This window comes from Anomalospiza imberbis, chromosome 1 (genome assembly GCF_031753505.1).
Source record: "Anomalospiza imberbis isolate Cuckoo-Finch-1a 21T00152 chromosome 1, ASM3175350v1, whole genome shotgun sequence".
Taxonomy (NCBI): Eukaryota; Metazoa; Chordata; class Aves; order Passeriformes; family Viduidae; genus Anomalospiza; species Anomalospiza imberbis.
The window spans coordinates 100,066,253-100,085,083 of NC_089681.1; the positions used below are offsets into that span (position 1 = coordinate 100,066,253).

The 18,831-nt window shown below is 40.7% G+C and overlaps 1 protein-coding gene across 7 annotated transcripts in view; it reads left to right on the plus strand.

Moving 5' to 3' along the window:
• The window catches only part of HECW1 (HECT, C2 and WW domain containing E3 ubiquitin protein ligase 1), a 243,743-nt gene that overhangs the window by 117,838 nt on the left and 107,074 nt on the right, over positions 1-18,831 (plus strand). For all 7 annotated transcript variants that reach the window (XM_068202204.1, XM_068202226.1, XM_068202236.1 and 4 more), the window contains one exon: positions 7,912-8,006. In XM_068202204.1, the coding sequence (XP_068058305.1) occupies positions 7,912-8,006 (95 nt within the window). The remainder of the gene's footprint in view (positions 1-7,911; positions 8,007-18,831) is intronic.

Below are 18,831 nucleotides of genomic sequence, written 5' to 3' on the forward strand. Positions count from 1 at the left end.
AATACATAAAAGTCCTGAAATGTACAAGCACACATCCATTCCAGCTGCTAGCATTCTTTATTAATGAGTCTTGCCAATAGGTCAGCTTTTATAAGGGCAGCACATAAGCAGCAGCCTGTTGAAATTAGATCTGCATGTTTTGCCTGAACAGCAGTTTACAGAGGCAATTTGTTGTATCTGTCCTGCAGTAGAAACTACTAGATGCCTTTATTTTCATAAGGCAAACATGGTGTGATTTTGTCTTGGGCTCAGGAGTCCATACCTGAAAATCCTCCCAGTGCAGTCATGGGGAAGCAGATGCATGTCACTTTCTGTGAACAGCATGGTATTCAAGGTAGATTGTACAAAGCTATACTCAAAATCAGTATAGTGTGGAGCTTGCAACACCGAGGGCTCAAACAGGTGAGTTTAGGACAGAGGAGACTGGACCACTGAATATGAAGATTTGTGACTACACATTTGTTATTAGTATCTAATTTCCCCTACTACTCTTGTCATGGCAGGTAGCTGCTGAATCAAATTATCAAGCAAAGGAAATAAAAGCGAAAGTCAGTAGGGGAGAGTATCTGCAGATCAATGGAACAAAGAATCAATGATATAATAAATGATAATTAGCTCTCCTGTTATAAAGGAGATAACTCCAGCCCTCAGTGTGCAACTCTTGGGAAGGAACAGTCTGTGCAACAATTTCTGAAGATAAAAGAAAATACTATTATCTTATCTGTTCTTCAAATACCAGGTACAACTACAAATACTGAAATATTTTATTGGTGCAGAATTAAGATTATTTGAATCTTCTAACTGTGCATTTCTGTATCTTGACAAGTGTGGATTTTTTGCTTAAGTTAAAACTTGATTAGAAATTTTCTGAGTGTTCTACTGCTTGGTTTTGAGCTATTAGAGTTTTCTTGTAAATATTTGTGCCTCAAATTGCTGATATGTACTGGTCAGCCTTAATTCTGGCTTCAGATACTTCTTTCTTTCTTGCTGGGAAACGTTATAGTTATCTAAAAGGCGTGACTATAAAATCTCAAGTCTTGCAGTTTCTCCAAAGAAGTCTGTTAAGTGTTTGTGCACATTTTAGAGCAGAGCAAGGAAAAAGCCATCAGAAAATTGGAAGAAATCCTGCAACAGAGATTAAAGGAACACATCTGTTTAGACCTTGTTTGATTACTGAACTGTTAGTTGTCTAAAAACTGAGGCACTTTTTGAAAGCCATAGGCAGTTATGAACTAAACAAATACTGTGAGGAGATGCAGTCTACAGCTTAAGGAGATGTATGGTCCATAGGCAGCTGAGTAGCAAACCAGCTTGATGGTGGTAGTGTCACCATTGCCTGTTGGAGACAGCCAATGCTTGGAAAAGGCAGGTTTTCTGATAGAGCAGCAGAAATATGAACCTTTGTTTTCATGGAGCAGCAGCAGGCCTTCATGATGGAAATAAACAGTACCATGTGTCAACATTGTAAGTACAAATTAGATCTGCCAGTAATAACTTTACCTTTTATCTTTGTTATGAGTGTTAATTCTTTGCTGACAGGGCAGGTACAATATCACGAGAAAATACCAAAATTTATCTAAAATCTATTGATGCTTAGCGAAAGGCTCATGCAGATGCAGGAATGCTAGGTTTCACCTCTTTGTGTTGCACAATTTACCTACTCTCTATGCTTCCAGTGAACCTGGGATGCAACAATGTTCATAAAAAGGAGATGGGCACTGGAGGCAGCAGCAGGTAGAGAAGGGAGGTTAGGCATGAGTGGTGGACATGAGGTGCACATCAGGTTTCACAGGTAGCTGCTGATACAGTTTACATCGTGCTGCTTAGGCTGCCTGAAGGTCTCAGTGACTCTTTCTTTCTTCTTAAACTTTGACTTTCTTACTGTTTCCCTGTCTGCCTTTCCTTGCTTTGTTTCCTTTTCCCTGCTTTCTTTTCTTTTAGTCTCTTTTAGTCTTGTTTACACAAGACTACACAGTTGTAATCTCTCTGCTTTCTCCCCTGTCCCATTCTGTGCAGTGATTTTGTTATAATCTCAATCCTCTCCTCCCCTCCCCTCAAAGACATTGCATAGTCACTTAGTTCTACATATAAACTGCCTCTAGTCTCTCTCTGTTTTGGTTTCCCATTGTAATTCCTTATCCTGTTTTTTTCATATGCCTCTCCCAGTTTCCCTGTTGTATTCAAACAGTTCTACCCCCTTCATTGACTCATAGTCTTCACTTCTAGAGATCACCGTGGCTGCTTTAATTCAGGATGGTACCACAACGATTTGATTGTAGCACAGCATCATATATTTGTTTATTCCAGTTCTGGCTCCTCTCTAGGGAAAACTTTATGACTCATAACTTAATTGCTTTGCTGTCTGATTTGGGTCATTTGGTTCCCAACCACTTACCAGAGACAGCTACCTTTTCATTGCTGGTTTTGACACCTTTCATTTTTCATGCACAGTGTTTGCCCAAAAGAGCAACAACAGCTCTTTTAGTAATAGATTGAATTGATCAGAAATGACTCAGTTTTTAAGACTGGCATTGCTTCCCTGAGAGGTTTTTACAGCAGTGAGAAATGCCTACCTAATGTTTAGTCACTTCAGCTATTTAACTGAAACAAAAAGTGTCATGGGAGTAAATCAAAACAAACTTGTTGAAGTGCCCCAGGTGCATCACATGCTCCTAGCAAACATCAGCTGATGCTTCCTGCTTCCCCCAAAGAATATGTCTTCCTTGAAATACTCGTTAGGGTGTTTTCGGGGTTTTTTTTAGCTCAACAAGAGAAATTGTGTCATCTTGTCAGAGTTTTTTCTTATATTTGAAAGAAAAAAACAACCTTTAAGTGAAAACTAAGCCTCTGAGATCAGGTTGACCTTAGTAAGCAAGGAACAGAGAATTAATTACAAGATCAAGTGAATTTTTGAGAAGACATTTACAGCAATTTTGATAACTCTGAAGGAGTAGGAATGGAAGTATTTTAAAGGGAAAGGGTATCAAATAAACCAACAGGACAAATAACACTGACAGAAAAATAGCTGGATGATGGGAACAAGGAGCTCTCTTGGAGACCTTCAATGTTCAATACCTCCAGTTGCAATTCATCAGCAGACCCTACTAGATTTTATCTCCTCTCACTTCAGTTTCATAAGGAATTGAGTGTTTTCAGGAGCTAGGTGGTTACAGAGGCAGTGAAAACTATTGCCTGAGTAATGTTCAGTTGGTAAATTAATGTTCCAGTTAATTTGCAAAACTGATTTGGTAACTGAGATAACTCAGGTCTTTGATAGTGAAATCATTTTTGTGCAAATAACTTTTTTTTCTTGTGAGAGGGATGAAGCCCCATGACAGAGGTTCTCTGGAAAAAGTCAAACTTCATAGTGCTTTCCTCTGAATAGGGAGTGGTCTCTGTGGTGTCCAAGGATGAAGTACATCTCAGTTCCCCTCCCTTCCTTATAATCTGTGTGGCCCACAAAGGTGCTTGCTCCAAGGAGGAAAACAGAATCACCCCTCCTGTTGCCTGGTTTGGATTGTCTTGCCTTGCTGTGCCTTGAGGGCCTTCCTTTGGGGCAGCTGTATTTTTTGTGCATCTGTAATAGTTACAGTGGTAAATCTGAGCATACAGCTAGGGATTTTCTTATTTATACCAATGCAGCGGAGAGCTGTAACACAGTCAGTGTATGACGGTGTCATGGTTCAACCCCAGTCAGCAGCAAAATCCCACACAGCCACTTGTTCACTCCCCCACTAGTGGGATCAGGAAGAGAACTGGAAGGGTAAAAGCCAGAAAACTCATAGGCTGAGATAAAACAGTTTAGTTGGGAAAGCAAAAGCCGTACACACTAACAAAACAAAACAGGAATTCTATCACTACTTCCTGTAGGCAAGCAGGTGTTCAGCTATCTCCAGGAGAGCAGGGCCCCATCCCACATAATGGCTGCTTGGGAAGACAAACACCATCACCCCAAACATTCCCCCTTTTGTCCTTCTTCCTTCCACTTTATATACTGAGGGTGATGTCATGTAGTCTGGAATATCCCTTTGGTCTGTTTGGGTCACCTGTCCCAGATGTATCTCTTCCCTCTTTTCTACACCCAGTCTAATCCTCAGTATGGTAGTACAAAAAGCAGAAAAGGCTCTGTGTGAGCCCTGCTCAGCAACAGCAAAAACATCTTTATATTATCAACCCCTGTGTTCAGCAAAAACCCAAAACATAGCCCCATACCAGCCACTGTGAAGCAAATTACTCCAACCAAAAGTGTCACAAATGAAGATACCAAGCCTGGTGTAAAGGGAGTACAATGCTGTTTAGTCCTTTATTCCTGAGTACTTTGGTAGTTGCCATGGGCATGACTATTTCCGAGCATCTTTAGGCATCTCATCTCTTGGAAGATTTACCAGTTTCACTGATATTTTTTTCTAATTGAAAGAAGAATTTAACCTCATTACTTTCTGACATCAACATCATAACTTCATTGATGGGTCCAGTGATCTCTAAATAATTAGAGATGAAAATTACAATGGTGCACATTTATTTATAACTGGGGATTAACTGGACAACACCTGCTCCTGACCTGTACACTCTGCCATGTAGCTAGGGCAGCAGGACAGAGTTAAATGGTATCCTTTATCTCAGAACAAGCTAATCTACAAGACTACAATCTAAACAGTCTTTGTAATTACATGTTATTTACAAATGCCAGCTGGATAATATTCAGGTTAATTTATATCACTGCCTTACCAATACTTCCAGTGCTTCCTGTTCATCTGCAGAGGCAGTGGTACCAAGCCCACAGGTTTCTGCATCTGTTTTGGAAATGTCTCAGAGGTGATTCAGGAATGCAAGAGCAATCTTCAGATGGATTAAAGTGTTAGGACACTGTTGCAGTGAAAAACATGGCACCAACAATGTTATTTGTAAAGAATGGCTCATGGCCAAAAAATGGCCAACTAGATCCTAATGGCATTTTTACACATAAAGAAATTGTATATAATTTTGCATAATATTTTCAAACTGAAAGCAATATGAGCAAAAAGGGGAGAGAGGAATCTAGAAAAAAGAAAATGTTGTTCCCCTGATGCTTCTAGAGCAATTTCTCAACCTATGAAGGCCTCCATAAGACATTTTCTCTCAGATCTATTCTCTGAATGAAATCTTTGACGTTCATTAATCACCACTTCTACCACTGCTTGATGAATGACTCCAGCTGTGCCACTGTTTTGGATTGGGTGTGACACTTGCATCTCTCTTGAGTTGCTTTCTTGTGGTTTCCACCTGTATGTGGGCAGTTTGGTTGCAAATATGTGAAACTGAGAGCATCCTTTAATAACCACATGGTTCTTTCCAAATACATATTCAGTCATCTTAGTTATCCTTTGTCCTTGAAAATGGTACAACTATCCAGATTAACTACATATGGATATATTTTCTCTTTCTGGTCTCTCTAATACTTTTAGTTTAATTAAATGGATTCTTTTAAAATCTTCCCGATGCTCATGATAACTGATTTCCTACTTGTCAACCTATGACAAGATTTCCTGCTGTGGGGTCTGAGCATTGTCATACAAGCTAATAGCTGAAGTTATATTTTATTAACTAAAAAAGTTAATTTTTTTAAAGGCTTCTTTTTATTCTAGTTCTCAGTGTTCCATGCAAACTGCAGCTAAAAATCTCCAGGGGAGCAGAAAATTAAGATTTGAATAATTGGTGAGAACTGCATATTTTAGCTATTGTGATATCCTCAGCTTTTGCTGTCCTCTCAGCGAGTAAATGAGTTAGCTGTGAGTTAGCTGCTGAGCTGTTAGAAGTCCTGTAGAGAAAATTACAACATGAAATACAATCTGGATTTGCAGTTTTTCTGTCCCACAGGCTCATCCAGCTTTTTTTGCTGCCAAAAGGAAACAACTGCTGCTCCCAGGTGCAACAGCAGGGTCGCTTGCTCAGCTGTACTGACACCTCAAGTAAATCTCTTAAAGTTGCAGACTTTCATTTGGGGGTATAGTTATGAATTCAGCCCCAGGGTGGGCCCCACAGCCCCTCGTGGAGGTGCTGAAGGACTCAGTATTCTGTTCCAATTCTTGTGGAATGCTGTGAAGTAAATGGAACACATGTACACATTGTGGATATAGTGGGAGAGGCTGTATTTTCACTGTATGAGCGAAATGTGCACCTGGTTGTCTGGTGGAGAACAGGCTGTGGGGATGGAAAATATGTTTTTTAGAGATTAAGTGTGCTGGCACTGGGCTTCTCATCGATGGACTGCTCATTCCTGCAGCACCCCTCAGGTTAGAGGACTGGGAAGCCACCTGAAACTGAGTAATGCTCAAACTACTTGGGAACATTACCTCTTTGCTTTTCATTTCCCAAGTGACATCTGAAAGTTGGGAAGGCTTTACACTTCTAAAATTTTTTTGTCTTTCAAAAAATACCAGAATTTCTCTTTACACCTATGTTCCTGTGTAGGTATCAGGGTAAGCAATTCAGGCCTGCAGTTTTGAGGGTCTCCACCACTTTTCATATCCCAGGTTCTGCTTCCACCTGGACTGCTGCATCGTTGTTTTTTGGATCTACAAACAGTAGATCACAGCACCATAATCTGTGGTTGCAATCTCAGCTCTTAATATTTTTTGTCACAGCTGCAGTGATTTGAGTAATTTTGTTACTGGTATTAAAACTGCAATGAAATTTGTATGTTAAAACACGTAAATGGCATTTATTTATTGTTTTCACATATAGGCACTGTAGTTACAGTGAGCGTTTTTGTGGCTCTGCCAGCAAAGGCTGGTGTTTTCCCTGAGCTACAGCAGCAGCTGCAAAGCAAGGTCTTAAGGAAAATCTTAGAAGAGATGAACATTTCCATGTCATTATCCAGTTAAAACTAGAAGATGTGAAAGCTGCTTTTATTTAAACAGGCATTTTTCAGATCCCACAAACATACCTGTTACACATGTAATACTGCATAATTGCTGGGTCCCAACTGTACCTAGGCACATACCAGGCTAGTTCACATCTAGTTTACTGTGGAAGAAAATTCTTGCATGCCAGCAGGCAGGCCAGGATGAGCTTCAGCAAGTCACTAGTTCCAGCGAGTCACTAGTTCCAGGCAGGCAGGCAAATAGCACTTTGCATCAGTTTGTAGTCACAGACCAACACAGAAGCTGGCTGGAGCTGTCTTTCCTTCTTGTAGCAGACAAGAAAGTGGGTTGTGAGGGGCTGATAAACGAGAAGCAGTTTTCACTTCTGTGCCTCGATACAGTTATTGAGATGAGTTTCCATCAATATTATTTATTTGAATTACAATGCATGTGGCAAAAAGCAGCACTATGAGTGTCAAAAATCATGACCTTTCCTGTGTTCCTCACCTAATTTAGAGTTTTAGAAGTCAGTGGAAATACACTAAGGCAGGGTCTCTTGGAACTCTGCTATTCCTGAAAATGCTTTAATGTAGTAACTGTCAGAGCAGTTAATCTTTGGAGATCTACATCCTTGCCCTGACCAAGGCCAGAACAAATTGGCACAGTAAAACCTGTCAATGAGCAGCTATGCAACCTTGTCCTAAGGAAGCTCCTAAATTTCTCTGCACATTAGTGCTTGGTATGTCTGAACAGGGAAGATTTATATGCCCCTACTTTTTTTCTTCCTAAAGGATGATGAACAGGTGCTCTAAGGTCTGTCTGTGGCAGCTTCTGCTCTGAAGAGGTTTGGATTTTGACTGTTTTAAATCCATGAACCAAACTCCAAATTTCACCCTGACAAAGGGGAAGATCAGGGGCAGGAGGTATCCTGTTGTGCCATCCAGCCAGAATGAACAATTTGCAATTTAGCTACTTGCCAGCCCTGTCCTTGTGAGCTGTAGCTGATCATGCCAGATTACCCCTGGCAATTTTTCTAATCCTAAATATCCCTTTTGGGTTTTTTTTTTAGCTGAAACAAAGATCTGCTTCAAGTACTACCATGGAGTGAGTGGGGCGCTACGAGCTACAACTCCAAGTGTGACAGTTAAAAACAACGCAGCTCCTGTAAGTTATGTTTATTTTCTTTTCCATGTATGTTCTATTGTCACTGTGCTATGCCTTGCTTTCCCTGCCTGCTTTATATATCTTTATATCAAAACTGAACACATTTGGTCTTCATTGTTTTGTGGTACAGAGAAATGGGTAGTCTTTCCATGAAGATGTGGGTTTGTATGCCAAGAGAATGTAGATTCAGCTCTCAGTCTGTCACTGATAACCTCTCTGATTTGGGGCAAGTCTCACATCCTAGCTGTATGCTGTTCTATAAAGTTCTCTTCTCTCTGCTGGGCGCTGTGAGATTTGGGTGATACCTGTAGAGGATTTGGGATCCTTGGACAGTAAATACAGTAAGTGTCCAGAAAGGGAGAAGATTTTCCTCTTTTAAAGCGATTTTTTCAAAATGAGCATTTTTGACAGCAGCGCCTCTGAGTTCCAGGAACAAGCAGACTGTGACATGCCCCCATCAGTGGTAAGAAGTAGGCACTTGGGACCTGAACATCATTTTTTGACAGACTGAGGCTTCACTGAGAGCAATTTTGATTTGCTAGAGCCTAGCAAAGCTCTGTGGCTTAGATAGCTCTAAAAAGCTATATATCTTGTCTGGCACTGGAAAATTTTATCACCCTGAGAGTGAAACATCTTTTAGAAGCCCACAAAGAGACTTGATGACCTCCAAAGCTTGTCTAGCCTTGCTGACAGTGTTTTACTGCATGCCAGGCTTAGCAGAGACCTGCATGAGCTGAGAAGTTCTATTCCAACCAGCATAAGAAAAAGACTAGTTCAGATATTGTTTAGTCTAGAAGATGGGTTCAGGAGAGAAATGTCTTACCTGTGGGTGTATGTCAGTTTCAGTGGATATCACTTAATTTTTTAGCCTTTTTTAAAGTGTTGTTTGTTTTTGCTTCTCTTGTTGCTTTTTTGGTGTGGGTTTTTGATTGTTTTTTTTCCCAGTCCAAAGTTAATATTTCTAGAAAGGCTGAAAATTCTTCCATGCTGTGTGTTGGCTGTATCTTATTCCACCAGAGCCAGAAAGGATTCATTTTTTCACCCTTGAGCCATGAAAAAACTTTTGATGGTTTCTCTTTGCCTTCTTTTGATACACAATATAGCTGCAAACTAGATGCTGGGTAGGGGCTGCTGGCACATCCTGTAGGACTAAAAGGCATTCTTGTCTCATTGTGCCTTTCTGATGTGCTCATGGTGAAGCCATTCATCAGTTTTAGAGCCTGGAGAGTTTCCTTTAGCTGTCTTCAGAAGAACATTAGGATGTGGCCTTGGATATCTTCATTGTGAGGGATGCTGAAAAGTTCTTTTTAGCCTGTAGTGAGTCACGTCTTGTTGCCCCAGGACTAGTTACTGATTTCCCAGTTGTAATTTAGTGGGGTAATGTCTGCTGTTGATTTAGTCCCTGTCTTCTCTGAAAGGTAAGCCAGCCAACCCAGGCAATAAATACCATTATGCTGAGAGATTAGAATTTTTTTTTTTTTTGTATTATTCCCATCCATGTCTTAGACCTGAGTTGGAGCCAACTGCACAAAATTTTCAGGTCTAGTATGGAAGGGTTACTCTTTTGTTATTAAGTATCAGCAGAATGTATGAAATTAGTAGAAGAATGTCTGAGGACCTGTGCCTTTGTAATATGCAAATAGGTAATTTCTCCAAGTTCTTTAACTGAGACCTTTACATACATATTTATGGGGAAATAAAACAGCCATTCACTTTCAGCCAAGGCAGGACTTGTGTTTAAAGGAAAATCCTCTTCATGCAGTACTCATGGTCTTTGTAGAAATCAGATGAGGGCTGCCTTTAGTTGAGTTTACTGTACACACCTAAAAACCAAAATATGATTTAAAGTGGTATCAGATAATGGTCTTCTGTTTGAGGACACAACCAGTGTCCTTGGAAATAGCATTTTTTTCTGTAATCATCTAATTTTTCCTGCCCTTCTAGGTTTCAAAATAGCCTGTATGGGTTTTTTGCAGACCAGAGGCCAGCAGTGCTGTAGGTGCAGCATCTTTTTGTCTGTTGTTTTCTTCTTCTGATTTTGTTGCATGACTTATTTAGTGCATTGTAAGGCAAATGTAAGTGAAGACAACAAAAGCAATGAAATGGCAGCAAAGGTTATGCAGTATGAACTTGGACAGAGCCTTCTGTATGAGTGCAAAGAGGATGAAAAAGATTTGAAAACTCCTTCAGAGTTAGGAAAAAAATACCGGGTTGACTCTTGATTGTGTGAAGGCTTTCAGCTAAGTGTGATCCTCCAAATTCCACTCCCAGCTGACACCATCAGATGGCTTTCTCCATCTGCCTCTCTGCAGTACATGTCCAACCTTTAGTACTGAAGTATTTGCATGTTTTATAGCATCCTGTACCATTGACAAATGGTGTTACTCCCACTGCAGAGGTGGGGAAGGGGATAACAAGGGATCTGCCCAGCCCTATTCTTTTCTTGGTTTTTGTGGGCCTTTGCACTAGCTGCTGCTGGGAGTTGGATATTACCATGCAAAGTGCAGACATTATCTCTAGAACTGCAAACACTCACCTTTGACTGTGATTTTACTATTTTGTGCAATAAGTTGAGGGCCGTGACACTCTAGCACCATGCCTGTAGCTATCTGAGGTCCATGACACTTCTTACCCTAGTGAGAATTTACACGAGGCCCTTCTTGATGGAGGGGAATGTATCAAATTCCTCAGTTGTCTTCAATGCTCCAGGGGTTCAGAGCACTGCCTCAGGGTGTTGGGCATGGCATTTCTTACAGTACCAACAAAAGCTGTGGTCTTCTGACTGCTGTGGTCTCGGTGCAGAGAGGGCCTCTGCTGCTCAGAGGAAGCTTTCTTCAGATCCTGGGACAGTTTCCTGCAGATCCCTTCTGAAAGAAGCCATCCTGTGGTCTGTGCTTAGAAATTGACCCTTTATTGCAGCCAGTAGGAGGTAAAGCAATGGCTGATGGACCTAAGTGTGTTAGAAAAAAATAGCTTTAGAGGCAAATCTCATTAGGGATCTTACTGTGGATGTCGAGGCTGAAGTATTTTGAAACCAAAGAGAGTTTTGCCATTGTAGTGATAGTGTCATAAATTCACTGACTCTTAGGCTGTCAGTAGGGGGACAGAGGGAAGGAGGCTTTGTGTTTTTTACATAACCAAATGTTTTTCTTTGGCACAGCTTAGGAGAAAGATCCAGAGCAGGTGTCCTTTGAGAAGCAGCATTTGAGGACAGGTGACCTTCTGGGGACAGTGTTTTTACTGCTAGCACTAATTCATCAGCAGCTGATGCCAGAGCCACCCAAGTGGGTTCTGTCCAAGTCTCCGAGTGCATGGCAGCTTCTGCATCAGGAGCAGCAGCTGGCATATTGGCTGCTTGGTGTGTGTCCTGTCAACGAGTCTGAAAACACTGATAACCAGCAGTATCCTAACACCACAATCTAAAACAACAGCAACAAAAAAAAGAACCCTCCATTGTCTGTCTGACTGCAGTTTGCTGCAATTGGAAAGGGAAAAGAAGCTGGAAGTAGTCATGCTGGGGGCTGTAAGCGGTTGCCATTCTTGTTTGTGCGCTGCTGAGACAAGTCTTTAACTGGGATTTGAAAGGAATCCTGCTTCCAAAAGGGAAAAAAAAAGCTGCTGTGTAAGTTGGTTGTCTTTGTATAGCACCAGTGGTGCTTTAGGCTAAGTAGCATCTCACAGTTCTTGTCTTATGAATGTTCTGCTCCATTTGAGTTTATCTCATTATGCTGTAACCCAGTTATTAGAGCTGCCTTGCCTGCTGATTAGGGTGCCCTGCAGTTCGTTTGTTGGTGAAAAGTCCTGTCACATTTTATTGCCTGTGAATCATCAAGTTTGAATATCTGGGAATGAAGGGCTGTGCACTTTGGCTAATTCATACATGGCAGAAGCTGAAATGTGAATTTGGGGCAGCAGATAGGCCTGGGTGTAATGACAGTAAAAAAGAGCACCTGCAATTCTGGAAAAAAAGAAAAGGAACATCCTGGCCGGCTCCTTTTCTCTGAACTAGTGGAAAGCAGTGTTGTTTGTGCATAGGCATTTATACTACTAAAGCATAAACATTACCATGGTGTGGATGAGCAAATGGTTTTCTCAGTAGAAAAGAGCATTTTCACAACATCTGGAACGTTCCTGTATTTGTTACCCTTCATTTATTCATAATATTGTCACCACTGATTCAACTTTACATCAGACATTGTTGTAGAAAGAAATACAGGTTACAGCAGTTAATTCTAGCAGTAGGGAGGTGTTATGTTGTTAATATAAAAATTATTCAACCTGAACAAGGTTTTCTTGCAGTAAAATAAAGCTGGCATGAGAAGAGCATGCAGAAGAAATAAGAAGAACCTGTTTCCCTAACAGTTTATAGCCTGAAAAGATAAATTGGATACATTGCAATTAAAAGGCAGTAAGTGGAGAATCAATGCTTTAGCCTCAGGACAAATGTCTTCACTAAACTGGGAGCATTCACTCACTGTGTATTAGATGCAAAGAACCTCAGCTGATTGAACCTCTGGAGCTTTCATGCCACTGTTTCTGTCCCACAGATCATGGTGGGACTCGTCAGATACACTTGGCATTGTGGGAAAAGCTATGTAAATTGGAGCTGATTATTGAAAGAGACCTCTTTGTTGTGTTTGTGTGGAAGTGCTGCCTCAGCTGAGTTTCTCACAGCAGGAATTACTGCTTGATAAGCTGCTGCTATTTGGTGGTGACTGATCATTCCTGAGGACTTCCTGCTGTAAATATTTGCATTACGTGCTGTCACGTCAGAGCGTGGGCTGCTGAGGAGTGTTTGATAATGAAGGATTCTGCTTCATTTCCATACATGTGCTGCAAGACGGGATTTGATGAGAGTGTGCATGTACAAGCAGCTGTATCTCTTATTCTATCGGAAGGCTGGTTTGTAAAATCTCACCTGTGTCTTCTTTTTCACTTCATGTCTGATTCTGTGATAAGTGAGTTTTAAAACTGTCCATGTTTCTAGGACATTGCTATGGAACAAATGTAAAAGTCTGATTTGGAGGGTGTAGGTATAATTACACTTCAACAGACAGTAAATAAAGAGGGAACAGAAACTTCTAGTAGCTTCTGCACTGTTCAGCAATTGAGGTTAAAAAAAGTTTATGGAAAACAACATGAAGCTGCTGCAATTAATCACAGCAAAGAATGCAAGCCAGGTACATCTTTAACAAGTGTAAGCGGTGTACCTTGAAAGGCTCAGCATTTCCAGGGAGGGAAGCAGCACTTCTCTGGAAGCTACGGGTATGCTTAGGTGACTGAGTATTTGTTAAAAGGGAGCAAGAAAATCCCCTTTCCTTATCTTGAGCTCAGAAGTAGCCAGAGCTCCCCCAGCTGCAGCTGCCTTCCAATACAAGGCAAGGAGCAGCATTGTTAGTACCACCAATGTTTCATATGCATCTCCTCCTCTTACCTGCAAAGGTAAGGCATTCAGGAATGAAAAAATACCAAGCCAAAATGAGAAGGGGAAATAACTGAAAATATTCACTCAGCTGGAAGGAAGTAGTCAAATACAAAATTCTCTCTGCCAGCATACGGTCCCTTTCCAATTTAAAAGGACACCTAGCAGAAAATATGTATGCTAAAAAACAATTGCTAAAAGAGAGTGGATTCCCTGATTAACCATTTGAGGTGAATAATTCTGAAAAAAGTAACTGATCCATAAACTGTGGAAGGAAAGTGACCTGTGTAGGTTTCTTATCTGTTGGAAGTACCTGCCCATTTTGGGTTGTCCCTGGTGCAGGATTTCTTTCACAACAGCAGCAGGCTGTCCACACCCTGCCTGTATATGTGCTCATACATTGCCACTGGTGTAGGCCAACATCACGAAGTGGTCTAATATGAAGACACGAAACATTGAATTCAAAGTTTTACACTGACTGGGGAGTTGTTTTAGCAATTGAACAGAGAGTTGAGTATGTCCTTGGTTTTCCATAGGCATTCAAGGAGCAATTTTGTCATTGTGTGCAAAAGAACATTATGGTGTCTAGAGTTAGGAAGCTGTCATAGCTCACAGAAGGTAATCAGAGAAGTTTAGTAGTACCTCTTAGAAGGGAATCGACAAAGATTGAATGTACACAGGGAACACTAGCACTTTCATGTTATGGAGTCCTGTCTGCACTCATTGTATACTTGATTTGAAATGTTTAGAGGAGAGATAGACCAGCCATTTCAGTGGCTACAGCTAACATGCATTCAGAGGGAAGGGGGGCTTTCCTGGCAGAATTTGACCCCACTAGCTACATAATATAAGGGAGTGATTTTTGATATCAGAACAACCATCAGCGTGCTTCTTATATCTGAAAAATATCATTAATTATTTTTTTTCACTTCCATGTTGTTTCCTTATAAGCCCGCAGTAGTGTTTTACAGCCTGATTTGGTCATACTCAGTTCATGTTCAAGCACAGTTACTCCCCTGAGCAGCCTCTTAATACTTGTACAATTGAGCCCTTAGTTCAGTGTAATTACATTTTTGGTTATGCTTTTCTATATCCTAATTATCACTGATTCAAAGAATTTGAAGGTTAATGACACGTCCAAATTAATTCTTATTGCCACCTTAGTAACACAGGCTCTTTTTCAGTATCTAGTTATATAAAGTCTATTGTATTTACCCTGCAATTACCCTGTCACGTAGCGAACACTTCATTTATATGAATTAGTGGAGTTGGAAAGTGTAACCAGGATGTAATTGGTCCTCCGACTGCAGCATAACCATAGTCGCTGTGTTATAAATAATAACCTTTTTCTTCCTTTTAGTTTCCCTACTCTTTAAGTAGGGATGGTTGAGATTTTCTTTCAATATTAAGAAAACTCATTTGTAATGAAGGTCTCTTCTTTTTTGCTTTTACAGTTCTGATGTAGTAAAGGTATGGAGCATGTGCTGAAACCCCACAGACTTTACTGGAAATGTTTACTGATTTTCTTTCAAAACAGAATACAATTGGCAAGTAGGGTCACTTGCATGTTCATTATGACAGATTTCAGATGTGTCAGTGGCTAAATAAGAAATGATCCAGGTCAACGCTCCTGGTGGCTTTTTCCTCTATCTTGTTATTGACTTTTCAGCTTGGTCTGGTTGAAAGTCCTATTATCATTCATTCATAGATTTACACCCTTTTTGAGAGGTAAGCACTCATCATTTATTATCTAACAAGCACAAATTAAGTAGAGGAGGTACAAACAATTTTCTTTGTGAACACTGATTTCCTGAGCAGCAGTCCATAACTCTCAGTATGCAGGTATATGTGTTCTTATTGTTCCACCCCAGGAGGAATGTCTCTGCTTTCCAGCACACAGCTGTTTGCATATTTAAATGTTATTTAACTTAGCAGTCTTCATAGTTTCCTGATTCATCCATATGAAAGACAGGTTATTTGATCATCTTAATGGAACTGCAAATACAAAGACCTAAAATTAGTCTTGGCATCAAAATTCAGAATGGATTGGAAAAAACTTCATGTGACAAATGCTCCCAAAATACTTCTCAGTGTTTTTTCTGCCCAAATCCACCTGCATATTTCACACAGATCTTCAAGAAGTGCATATCTAGGAGAGAAGGGGAAGAGCCTCTTGCACGGTGCATGTGGGATGCGTGGCAGCGGGTGGCCAGTGATCAGTGCTGCTCTCCTTTGGAATGGGGTGCTGGTCACCGAGGAGGCGCTGGCCATGCTGCCTCGGAACAATCGCCACGGAGTGCTGTGTCAAGCAGCGACTCCGCACATATTGCTGCATTGACAGCCAGTGCCCTTTTGCATCCTGTGGTGAATCCAGGGAGTCTACGAGAGCATGGAGGAACTAGTCCTTTATATCACATGTATCCCTGGCAGAGTACCAGGTGCTTGAAGCAGGGAAAGACTGTGTGCCTGTACAGGCAGGGTGAGCGGGACAGGTGTCCTGTTCAGTGCACTGAAGAGTGATCTGAAGTGGAAGTTTTGGAGGTCCTGATGCTGTCATCTTTAGTCCTCTTTTACTACTGCACGCATGCTTAAATTCCTAGTAGCTTCACACACGATATGTTGCTGTAGACATAGCTGCAATGGATTTTAACAGGGAAGAGGTGACATAAGAAAAAGCTGACATCTTTTAAATTATTAAGTAAAATAATTCTGTAAGTGTTCATCCATCAGACTTTTTTCTATTGAGTTAATGTAAATATGCAGTTCTGCAGATTTTAAGCATAGTAGGACAGAACAAAAACCAGGGCTAATGCTACCATTTACATGTTCTGTTAAATTGTTGTCCATTTCTTGCCCTCTCATGGACTCTACCTAAGCAGCACTAATTGTGGAGCTGCTGAGCCATACCTAAGTATCACTGGCCACAGCCTAGTCTTCACTGTGCAGGTCAGTTGCACCAATTTTGGGCTTCTCCCTGTTGCCTTACTTTCTTTGTATGTGTTGTTTCAAAGAAAACATTTGGGTCAAATCTAACCTTACTGGGCATCTGATACTGTATGAACTTCTAAGTGTAGATTTAGAATGGTTTAATTAGCTGACTTGCAATACGACACAGAGTTGATATGAAGAAATAAAAAGTATGATAGATAGGAACTGGAGTGATTTTATTTCAGCTACACCAAGAAGACCATTACACAAGCCATTTATTTGTTAATGGGCTCAATAAGAGTCTGGTATTTCCCAGCCACTTGCTTTTAGAACGTCTCTTGTTACAGTTACATAATAGCCATAGTAATATCAGCACATCGTATTGCTCCCTTCTGCAGTTTAGTAAATTATGGAGAGATCAACGACTGTTCAGCACACTGCACTGGTGTAATCATCCTTGCTTTGGCCTTTTACGTTCTTAGATACTCTCTCATTAATGAAAAACAATGCAGTTCCCAACATGACATAGTGGGTCTGAGGGCAGATATTTTAGTTTTTGAAGGGGGAAGGAAAGAAGGATTTAGACTTGGGGAGTACTTCAGAGATGAATGTGATAGAGTGCTGAATGAAGGAATGAAACACCTCCTGCTTCCTCCCTTCTAGGAATTATTTGCTGTGATAGGGCATGAATCTGATTGTGGGTAAGCACAAGATAAATTACCAGGGGTAGTTTGGACTACATGACACAGCTTTCTAGTATGTTTTAGTTCAGAAGTTGCAAAAATACTTGCATTGATGTTGCTTTACAAAATACATTCTTTCTATCTTTTTTCCCTGCATTTGCTGGTTTGATTTGTTATTGCCAATTTTGTACACATTGGTTTAAATCTCATTCGGTGCACTAGAGGCCTGCTAATGAATTTAAAAGAGAACATTGTGTTCTACCCATTTTTTTGTGTGTGTTTGACTATTACTGAGTGAAAGCACTATTTATACTTGGCACAATCTTAATTTTTTAAAATTGCACTTTTCACTCAGACAAAAAAAGGAGCAGGAATGTTGCCAGGGTGAATGCAGTATCTAGCTAGTCCAACACCCAAGACCATGGAAGCTGTAAGAATCCTGCAGTGCACGGACATGAAATCCTGTAGGTCAAATTTGGTATGTCTATAATACTGCTTGATAGGGCATAAAGAGGAAAAGACCAGGGTTTGGTGTTCTGTGTTCCCTTTTCTTTCCAGGACTGTTTATCCACATCATGACTTGCCCTAATGTTTTCACTAGCTGTCCTTTCCTGCTCTGCACTGGACCTGCAAAGAGAGGCAGCTGTTGGGAAAGCTTGTGTCCCTGTTGTAAGTGAGAGGCTTGATGACTGCAAGTCATTGCAGCAGGAAAATAATTTTGAGCTTGTCCATTGTAAGCTTTCTGTCCCCCCACAGGGTCACATTTTTCCCTTTATTTAGGCCTTGCAAGTAAAAAAATCAGCTTTGCTTTCTTCAGTTTTTGCACTTACCTTTGTTCAATTTTATTGTCTTCTCCCATGTTCCAGGATTAGCAAAGATGGAGATAAGAAGCTGTTGATTTCTCCCATCTCTGTATCAGTTAGCATTGCTTATAGCTTTACCACATTTCCTTTTACTGAATTTCTTCTAAGGTACTTAGATGCATGTGTGTCAGGTGACATGTAATTCTGATCTGCATCTTCTCTTGGACAATTTTTAATACAAAATTAAATTCCTGTTGAAGGCATAAGCAGACATTTTCAGAATCTCCTATAATCTCTGCTACTCATGAGTTTTGTGTGTTTGTAGATAAATACGGGGAGAAGAAACGTTAAGTGTGGGTAACAACCTCATGGTTTTGTGTAGAATTGCAACTGAGGTATAGAATCTTAGAATAGAATGATAGGATTGTTTAGGTTGGAAAAGACCTCCAAGATCAAACTCCAACCTCTGACTGATCACCTTGTCAACTTGACTGTAGCACTAAGTACCAAGTACACTTGTTTCTAGAACACCTTCAGGGATGGTGACTCCATCACCTACCTACAAGCATTCCAATGACTGACAACCCTTTTCTTGAAGAAATTCTTCCTTCAGGTCCAACCTGCTGCATCTTCAGGCTATGCCCCACTTGCCACAACCTCCTTGCAGGTAGTTGTAGAGAGCAATAAGGCCGCCGCTGAGCCTCTTTTTCTCCAGGCTAAACAAACCCAGCTCCCTCACCTGCTCCTAGAGGATTTACCCACCAGACCATTCACCATTGCTGCCCTTCTCTGGACTCACTCCAGCATATCTGTCATGGTTTGACACTGGCACGATGCCAGCGCTCCCATGAAAATATACTTTTCTAAATAATTGCTGTGAGATGTGATCAGGAACAGAGCAGAGCAGGTCCAAGCTTAGTAACAAAGAAAAGAACTTTATTGAACTACTACTACTATAAAAACTACTAACACTAAATCCTGGATGAAGA